The sequence below is a fragment of the Oncorhynchus clarkii genome, chromosome 3 (assembly GCF_045791955.1).
Source record: "Oncorhynchus clarkii lewisi isolate Uvic-CL-2024 chromosome 3, UVic_Ocla_1.0, whole genome shotgun sequence".
Taxonomy (NCBI): Eukaryota; Metazoa; Chordata; class Actinopteri; order Salmoniformes; family Salmonidae; genus Oncorhynchus; species Oncorhynchus clarkii.
In genome coordinates this window covers 10,470,257-10,479,440 of record NC_092149.1, presented here as the reverse complement: position 1 = coordinate 10,479,440, position 9,184 = coordinate 10,470,257, and the positions used below count along the sequence as shown (strand labels likewise).

The 9,184-nt window shown below is 46.1% G+C and overlaps 1 protein-coding gene across 3 annotated transcripts in view; it reads right to left on the bottom strand.

The window, feature by feature from the left end:
• Positions 1-5,650: 5,650 nt before the first annotated feature.
• LOC139405702 (nuclear receptor subfamily 4 group A member 3-like) overlaps positions 5,651-9,184 on the bottom strand; it is a 40,446-nt gene continuing 36,912 nt past the window's right edge. For all 3 annotated transcript variants that reach the window (XM_071148126.1, XM_071148125.1, XM_071148127.1), the window contains 2 exons: positions 8,373-8,551; positions 5,651-5,999 (listed from right to left, as the gene is read on the bottom strand). In XM_071148126.1, the coding sequence (XP_071004227.1) occupies positions 5,719-5,999; positions 8,373-8,551 (460 nt within the window). In that variant the 3' untranslated portion in view covers positions 5,651-5,718. The remainder of the gene's footprint in view (positions 6,000-8,372; positions 8,552-9,184) is intronic.

The following is a 9,184-nucleotide window of genomic DNA, read 5'->3' as shown; positions in this document are numbered from 1 at the left end:
ACACACACACACACACACACACACACACACACACACACACACACACACACACACACACACACACACACACAAAAACTATGATGTGGAGCTGCTAGGAGGGTGGAGTGGTGCCAGGTGCATGGTCACAGCACTAGGCTTAGAGTGGATTATTATGGACATGCCATCTCCTGTGGCTCTCTATTGTCTGTGTGTGGGGGGGTTTGTGTGAAAGAGAGAGAGAGTGTGTGTGTGTGTGTGTGTGTGTGTGTGTGTGTGTGTGTGTGTGTGTGTGTGTGTGTGTGTGTGTGTGTGTGTGTGTGTGTGTGTGTGTGTGAGTGTGTGACTGTGACTGCGTGTTTGTATATGTGTGTGTGTGTTTGTGTGTGCATGTGTGAGTGTGTGTGTGTGCGTGCGCGTGTGTGCGTGTGTGTGTGTGTGTGTGATATTGGGGATAGAGCAGCATGCACTCCTGGTCCTGCTGGGAGATAAGTAGATCTATAGCAAGCCTCTGTACCTCTGTCATCACCTTTAACATTTAACACATACACACATACACGCACACACACACATACACGCACTTCCTGTGCTGGTTGGAAAGCGTTTGAGGAGGCCTTTCTATTTATGTCATTGGGCCTTAAACACCAAGCCTGCAGGGGGGCTCCCCTGGTGTGTGTCTAGTCCCACAGGGAGACTCCCGCAGCAAAAAGGTAAAGCCACAGCAGACTGAGGGGGAGGAGCTGAGCACACAGTGAAAGTCTGGACACCCACATCACACCACAACATTGTGTTGTTTCAGATGTGTGTCTCCCATAAAACTTAAATTAAACGCAGAGTCTCAAATAGTTGCCATCCCTTTTAATAGCTGGGCATCGGCACACATTTCAGCAAATAACACCTGTTTCAAATAGATGCTGTGTCTAAGATTGCTCCAAGAAGATAAAGAAGAGCCATTGATGAGACAGCAGTGTGGTTTGACATGGTCGGCTCAACTACGTTGGATACAAGAGGTGCAGCGAGTGAGACAATGGTGCTGAAACGTGAAATCGGGGGTGTATGATGGGCAGGCTAGTCTTTGCATGTCTGATCTGCGATGGATTTGTTATTACAATGTTTATACTGGTCATACTGGTCACAATAACTAGTATGGTAGTCTTTTCAACATTTGTTTGAGCAAGAGCTGTGTGCAAATCCACCCCTTTTTTTAAATGTTCACCTAAAATGACATACCCAAATCTAACTGCCTGTAGCTCAGGACCTGAAGCAAGGATATGCATATTCTTGATACCATTTGAAAGGAAACACTTTGAAGTTTGTGAAAATGTGAAATTAATGTAGGAGAATATAACACATTAGATCTGATAAAATATAATACAAAGAAGAGAAGCATGGATGTTTGTATTTTTTTTGTACCATCATCTTTGAAATGCAAGAGAAAGGCCATAATGTATTATTCCAGTCCAGGCACAATTTACATTTTGGCCAGTAGATGGCATCAGTGTATGTGCAAAGTTTTAGACTGATCCAATGAACCATTGCATTTCTGTTCAACATTTTGCATCAAGGCTGCCCAAATGTGCCTAATTGGTTTATGAATAACTTTTCAAGTTCATAACTGTGCACTCTCATCAAACAATAGCATGGTATTCCTTTCACTGTAATAGCTACTGTAAATTGGACAGTGCAAAATGTAATCTTTCTGCCAATATCAGATATGTCTATGTCCTGGGAAATGTTTTTCTTACTTACAACCTCATGCTAATCGCATTAGCCTACGTTAGCTCAACAGTCCCGCGGGGGACCCACCAATCCTGTTGAGGTTAGGTCTGGCTCAAACAGAAGCCTGTAGAGGTTAGGTCTGGCTCAAACAGAAGCCTGTAGAGGTTAGGTCTGGCTCAAACAGAAGCCTGTAGAGGTTAGGTCTGGCTCAAACAGAAGCCTGTAGAAGTTAGGTCTGGCTCAAATAGAAGCCTGTAGAGGTTAGGTCTGGCTCAAACAGAAGCCTGTAGAGGTTAGGTCTGGCTCAAACAGAAGCCTGTAGAGGTTAGGTCTGGCTCAAACAGAAGCCTGTTGAGGTTAGGTCTGGCTCAAACAGAAGCCTGTCTCTAATAAGCACCAGTTGTGTTCAGTGATTGAAGCAAATAAACGGCCAGGCTATAAATGTACGTTTTACAGTATATGACCGAATGTGTTTACATGCGTGCTTGTGTGTGTGTGCGTGTGTGCGTGCGTGTGTGTGGTGGAAGGACGCAGGTGCCATCCGTCTTAGTGTAATCCAGGAAGTGTGTCTCAGCAGGAGAGGAAGTGCTTCAGCGGGGAGCCCCTCCCACTCATGAATATTATATTACCCCCCATAATATACCTGACTTGACCAATTTTAAGTACTGGCAGGCAGCAACACAAAGAAATACCTAAAACACTAAAAGGACCAAGGCACTCTTCAAGTATATAGTTTAAAATGACTTTATTTTAGTTATGGCATGTTCAGTAAAACAAAAAGTGTAAAACTCTGAAGCGTTTCGGCGTCCTGGTTTTAAACGGTTTGTTCAATTGAACATGCCATAACTAAAATAAAGTGATTTTAAAGTAATTCTATGAAGAGTGACTTGGTCCTTTTAGTGTTTATGACCATTTTAGCCCATTACCAAAGAGCACCTTCTACCTACAACATTCTACTGTGGTATTCCAGCAGGACTTCCTCCCTTCATTTTCTATAAACAAATAACACTTTTATATTTATATATATATGTAATATTTACCATGTTGTACTGTTTTGTTGTTGGTTTGATGGCTGCTGCGTTCACACACAACCTTGTTATGTGTTTGCAATAACTGTTTTCAGGATCCCCTGAAAAAAAAGGCAATGATACATCTCAAAGGACTATTCTGCCTCCATCTCTGATAATAAATACATGCAGTGGGATACCACCTGCTTAGAGTATATGTGTATATGTGTATATGTGTGTGTGTGTGTGTGTGTGTGTGTGTGTGTGTGTGTGTGTGTGTGCGTGTGCGTGTGTGTGTGAGAGAGTGAGCTGTGTGTGTGTGTGTTCTAATGGGAGCTCTAATTAAGACTCTGGGGGTATCTGCTATCTGTCAGCGCTGATCGATCGGCTGGCAGAGACTGACAGCTCCTTCTGTGTGTCTGTGTGTCCGTGTGTGTGTGTGTGTGTCCTTGTTTTTCACTTCTGTCGTTGAGCTCTCTGCTCTCTGTGTGTGTTGGTGTTATGTTACTCGTCACTCAACGCTGTCACTACCTGTGTCAGAGGAGAATGAACACACACACACCGTCTCTGTACACAGTGTGCCGTTCCTTTCACCTGACAGCTTACTGGACACAGGGACATCATTCTCTTTGACAGAGGGACAAGATGTTCAGTGTTCTGAACACACACACACACACAGACCACGTGGTCAGGCATGGGCGATGTTCTAAACGGTTTAACACCTGGATGAATGTGTGTGTGTGTGTGTGTGTGTGTGTGTGCGTGTGTGTGTGCATGTGAGCGAGTGATGGCATTGACAGTATAGACGGTGTGCTGTGAAATGTCACCATGGCGATCGATCATGTTTAGCGAGGGTGGAGGCTGATCTGGTCCTCACGCTTACATGAACCCTCCATCCACCTCCATCCCTCCTCCTCCATCCCTCCTCCTCTACTCCCCATCCCTCCATTTCCCTACTAATTCTCCTCTCCTCCGTGTGAGAGCCCGAAGGGTCCCTAGGGAGAGGAGATCCCTCTTACCTGTCAAGACCAACCAACCGTCACCACACACAAACACGATCAGACACACACACGCGCGCTCAGACACTCGGACACAACTACACACACTCAGACACACACACACGAACTCAAAGACACACACACACATGAGTTCAGACACACACACACACTTCATTCCACATATCACACTTATTCAGTGATTTTATTTCATTTATTTAGAAATGTGTGCAGGATCAATTCCTTGCAGGGAATCCTCTGGTTTCCCTCATTGTCCTGATATAACATTAATTCATGGTACTGTGAGTGAAGATGATGATGATGATGATGATGATGATGATGACGATGACGATGATAGAAACAGCAGACTCAGTCAGTCAGAATAACCAGTCAGTCAGAATAACCAGGCAGTCAGAATAACCAGGTCTACTTCATGATGTCAAAGTGATGAACAAAAACTCCAGTCAGAGGGAAATAGAAAACAACTTTTTTTACTTCTTTTAATTTCTCTTCTTCAAAAAAACAATGCACAACTTGTACCACAATATTTGAAAAAGCTAAAAACACTTCAAAATATTAGTTTTGTATATATATATATTTATATATCTATAGAATTGTATTTTTTCCTTCTTTCAAAACAGATGCCTGTGAGTGAGTCTGTGATGTGTAATGGTGGATGGCCGGGTGGGGGTGGAGGGGGGGGGACCACACACACACACACACACACACACAGGCGCAGTCTGACACACAAACCAGGCCAGGCTGTCATAACAGCTTCATAAGAGCTTATAACAGCTTATAACACACCATGCATATGCTCCTGTACTCCTACACAGAAACACATAGACAGTAACACTGTCCTCCAATCTCTCACAGCCTCCATATTACAAACATATAAAAAGAGCATGACTGCGGAATGTTTCAACCTCTCCCAGGCCCCTTACAGTCATCCATCGAGCACCCTTCTACTCCCAGCCCCCCTTTCCTCCTCTCCTGTTCTCCTCCTCTCTGCCTCTTCGCTCCCTCTCTCGGGGAGCAGGGTGGGTGTGTGTCTGTGCTTGTCACCCTCTGAGGGTGTAAGTGCTGCTTGCGTTCTTTCCTCCAATAATCCTAAGAGTTCATTCTTAAATCTACCACAGCCAGTTCAAGTCTGAGAGACTGAGTCATCAATGGTTAGTGCTCAGTACCTCCTCACCAATCTCTCTTTCTCCCGGAGCTACTGACAGACTGGCAGTACATGGCCAGTCTTAGTATTAGAATCATTTAGAGTTTGAAATGAAACCTTCCCATCTCTAGCTGTTGCGTTAAAATAAAAGATAGCACTAAAGAAATTGCACTTGGACAACAGAGCCAAACAGCAGTCACTTCACTGTGTGTGTTGGGTGTTTTATATAGATCTTCTGTTTTAATGCCTTCTGTTGTGTGACTAAGCTCACACACACACAGACAGATAGCTGGGTCACTCACGCTGTACGTCGTCTTGACTGACGATACCTTTTTTTATTTAAATGTCTCCTACCTCCAATTTCGCAGGGGAAACACAAAAAAAACGCAGCTTCTGTTTCCCTGGGACATCATCAGAGCGTCACACAGACTGCCTTCCCCTCCCCCTAGGACAGACTGCTATGAACTTCAGACTGAACCGAACCAGACTGAAGCAGGACAAACCAGTCCAGAACAAAGACCTGGCTCTTATTTTCCTCCTTCAGGCATAACCAGACTAAAACAGGACAGAGAAATGTCACTTTCATTTTTTTGTCATCCTTTCAAATCCTCCCATCACACGAGAAAAACGGTCCAGATAGAAAGTGGTAAGCATTTGAATAATTGTCTTTATGGCGTTTGGTTGTTTGGTTTGATTGGTTGTCCTTAATGAGTGAAAAGCAATTTGATTGGCTGTCTCTCAGCGTAGCTCAGCGAGTCTCGCTCCTCTGAGCGTGGCTGCGTGGTGCTCTGGGGGTGGGGGGGGGTCTTAAACAGGATGTGACACGTATGTGTGGGCATAATCAGCCCAGGCAGCATCAGTAGGGCAGAGTGTCTAGGAACCTGTCAATCAGAGGTGGGGGTGGGACTAGGTCCTCCAGCTTCAGGTAGAAGATCCTCTGCAGACCCTGGGTCCTCTGGGAGCGGAGCTCCGCCCTAACACCCAGCACACGACTTAGAGGGGGCGTGGCCTTGGAGGAGGAGGAGGAGGAGGAGGAGGAGGAGGAGGGGCCAAAGCCCAGGTGGTCTCTAAGGCAACAGACCACCTTGTTCTGCAGCTCCTCAACGCGCTTACTGTCCTTCAGTCCTGGGACCTGCTCTGTGGAGACAGAGGGAAAGACGGGTTACACACTAAACAGATACACAAAGAGAGATACAGGACACACATGCACACAGTGCTCCTCCACTTGCTCAAAGCGCTACCAGCTCAGAGCGCTACCAGCTCAGAGCGCTACCAGCTCGAAGCACAAAGTCCATCTTGTTTTCCATTCAATTCCATCTCATTAGGTCCTGTGGATCTTGTTGTTATTATGTTACCGCAGCCTTAAACCTTAAACAGGCTCTAAACCTCCGAGACATACACACCCTGTCTGTGTCTCTCACTGCAGATCAATACACACACTAACCTAACATACCCCCCACCCGAGTCCTGTGACGATTTACATATAAACACACACACACACTCTCACATAAACACACTCGCCTGCTCTAAGAGGTTAACATCAACACAAGTAGCCAGTGCTCAACAATTAGCAGATTATTCGCTCCTGTGAGCAGCCAAATGAGATTAGACACACACACACTCACTGCCCTTAGCAACCCGACCAGCCTTAATGTGACACTAACTCATTCGGTAGAGAACAGGGTGTCCAGACAGTCACACACACACGTAGTTTGAGTCAGTATGTATCAGAAAGAGTGTGTGTACTGTGTGCGTGTGTGTGTAGAATGCCAGCCTCATTGTGAGACGTCTACTGTCTGTGTTGTTGACTCTTTTGTGCGCTGTGTGTTTGGTGCTGCAGTCACTGCCGAGGTCCTTTTCACCTCTCACTGAGAGAGACAGCTTTCAGACCTCATGCTCTCTCCCTCACCTCTATACCCTCTCATTCTTCTCTGAATCCATTCTTTCTCTCTAACTGAGTTCCTGGGGAGGGAGGGATCGATGGCTGTCTTTCTGCAGAGTTCACTCTGCCGCGGTCGATGGTTCTAGCAGCTCTACAGTAGCAGTGTCCTGTGTGCTGTGTGGAGGTGGTAGAGTGCCACTGAGAGCCGTGCGGACACCATTCCAGAGCCGAGCTCCACGGTGACCCGGTCGATCCGGCACAGAGTTAAGTGCTCCCCCAGAGAGGAGAGGGTAGGGGACAGGGATGGGACTGTGTGTGGGGGAAAGGGGTGTAGTAGAATTTGAAATCTCAGAGTATTTAAAAAAAATGTAACCAGGCAAGTCAGTTAAGAACACATTTTTGTTTACAATGACGGCCTAGGAACAGTGGGTTAACTGCCTTGTTCAGGGGCAGAACGACAGATTTGTACCTTGTCAGCTCGGGGGTTTGATTTAACAACCTTTCGGTTACTAGTCCAACTAGGCTACCTGCCACCCCAGGCTACCTGCTAAGTAACATGTTAGGCAAAAAATAGTTCAACGAGGGTAAATAAAAGAGTGAGATAAAATGTTTCTCTTTGTTGAATGACCCTCTGCTCTCCCCTGTCTGCTCTCAGCTCTTTACTCACTGTCTGTTGAAGTGTGTGGGGGGTAAAGTCAGATAGTGTATTCTGTTCTCTGTGCAAGAGGCATTCAGCAGAACACACACACACACACGAAGGAATCAGTGATGCTCCTACATGGTTCACACTCATGCTCTGATTAAGGGACCAGGTGTCAGACAGGTGCAGCAGGTGCTGCCGGAGATCAGGTGTACCTTCCGGACCGAGGTGTGTTTAAGTGTGTGTGCGCTAATGTGTGTGTTAGGGTATTAGGGAGTGTGTGTGTGTACTTGTTTTATTACATTATCGGGACCCCAATGTCCTAACATTTCACCTGAATGTCCTGAGGTAGGAAAACAAGAACTTTTTTGAAAAGTCAGGAATTTTCAGGTCCTGAATTTATCCAAATGCTATTTTAAGTTTAAGAGTTAGGTTTATGGTTTTGGGGTTAAGGTTAGGGTTAGGTTAAGGGTAAGGGTAAGGGTTAGGTTAAGGGTTAGGTTAAGGGTTAGGGTTAAGGGTTAAGGGTAAGGGTTAGGGTAAGGGTAAGGGTAAGGGTTAGGGTAAGGGTTAGGGTAAGGGTTAAGGGTTAGGTTAAGGGTAAGGGTAAGGGTTAGGGTAAGGGTAAGGGTTAGGTTAAGGGTTAGGGTTAGGGTTAGGGTAAGGGTAAGGGTAAGGGTTAGGTTAAGGGTTAGGGTTAGGGTAAGGGTAAGGGTAAGGGTAAGGGTTAGGTTAAGGGTTAGGTTAAGGTTAGGGTTAGGTTAAGTGTTAGGGTAAGGGTTAGCGGCTAGGGAAAATATAATTTTTAATGGCCCAAAAATCTTACACTACAAAAAGTGTGTGAGACGTCTGTGAATTTAACCTGATTGTCGTGACAACACTGAGTGACAACGCTTGACTTAAAGCCTACGAACAAAGGATTGTGTGTGTATTACCTGTGTGTGTATGTGTGTGTGTGTTTGTGTGTGCGCATGGGTGGGTGTGTTACCTGTGAGCAGCACCAGGGCAGCCAGGCAGGAGAAGGCGGATGTGTCCAGGTTGAGACTCTGTAGATGAGAGGAGAAGTCTCTGATGGAGTCCAGCCACTCTCCAAAACCTCTCAGACACTGGAACCTGCTCAGCACCAGGCCATTACAGAACACCAGCTTATCCTCCGACAACAAAGACCTGACAGAAAGAGGGAGGAGAAAGAGAGAGAGGAGAGAGTGAAAGAGAAAAGCGAGGGAGTAGAGAGAGAGGAGAGAGATGAGATAGAGGAGAGAGTAGAGAGAGAGAGAGGAGAGAGAGGAGAGAGTATTAGTAGACAGTGTAGTATAAATATCGAACACACAGTGCGTTGATCTCTGTGCCCTGAGTGTGTGGTGGGAATCATATGTCTCTTAGGAACTTTCCTATTGGCTTTCAGTGCCCCGGTCTAAAACACTGAGCAAGGAAACAATTACAATAACTACAAATGAGAAACAGTGGCAGCACACACACACACACACACACACACACACATCAAACGCAGGCATGCAGCTGATTAAAGTTGTGTTTTCCAAATTAGAACGTTTTAAAGCATTCCTGTGTTTCTGTGCAGCGGTGTGGGGGAAGGTGAAGGGTTAGAGCAGAGGGCTGTGTTTCTGTGCAGCGGTGTGGAGGAAGGTGAAGGGTTAGAGCAGAGGGCTGTGTTTCTGTGCAGCGGTGTGGGGGAAGGTGAAGGGTTAGAGCAGAGGGCTGTGTTTCTGTGCAGCGGTGTGGGGGAAGGTGAAGGGTTAGAGCAGAGGGCTGTGTTTCTGTGCAGCGGTGTGGGGGAAGGTG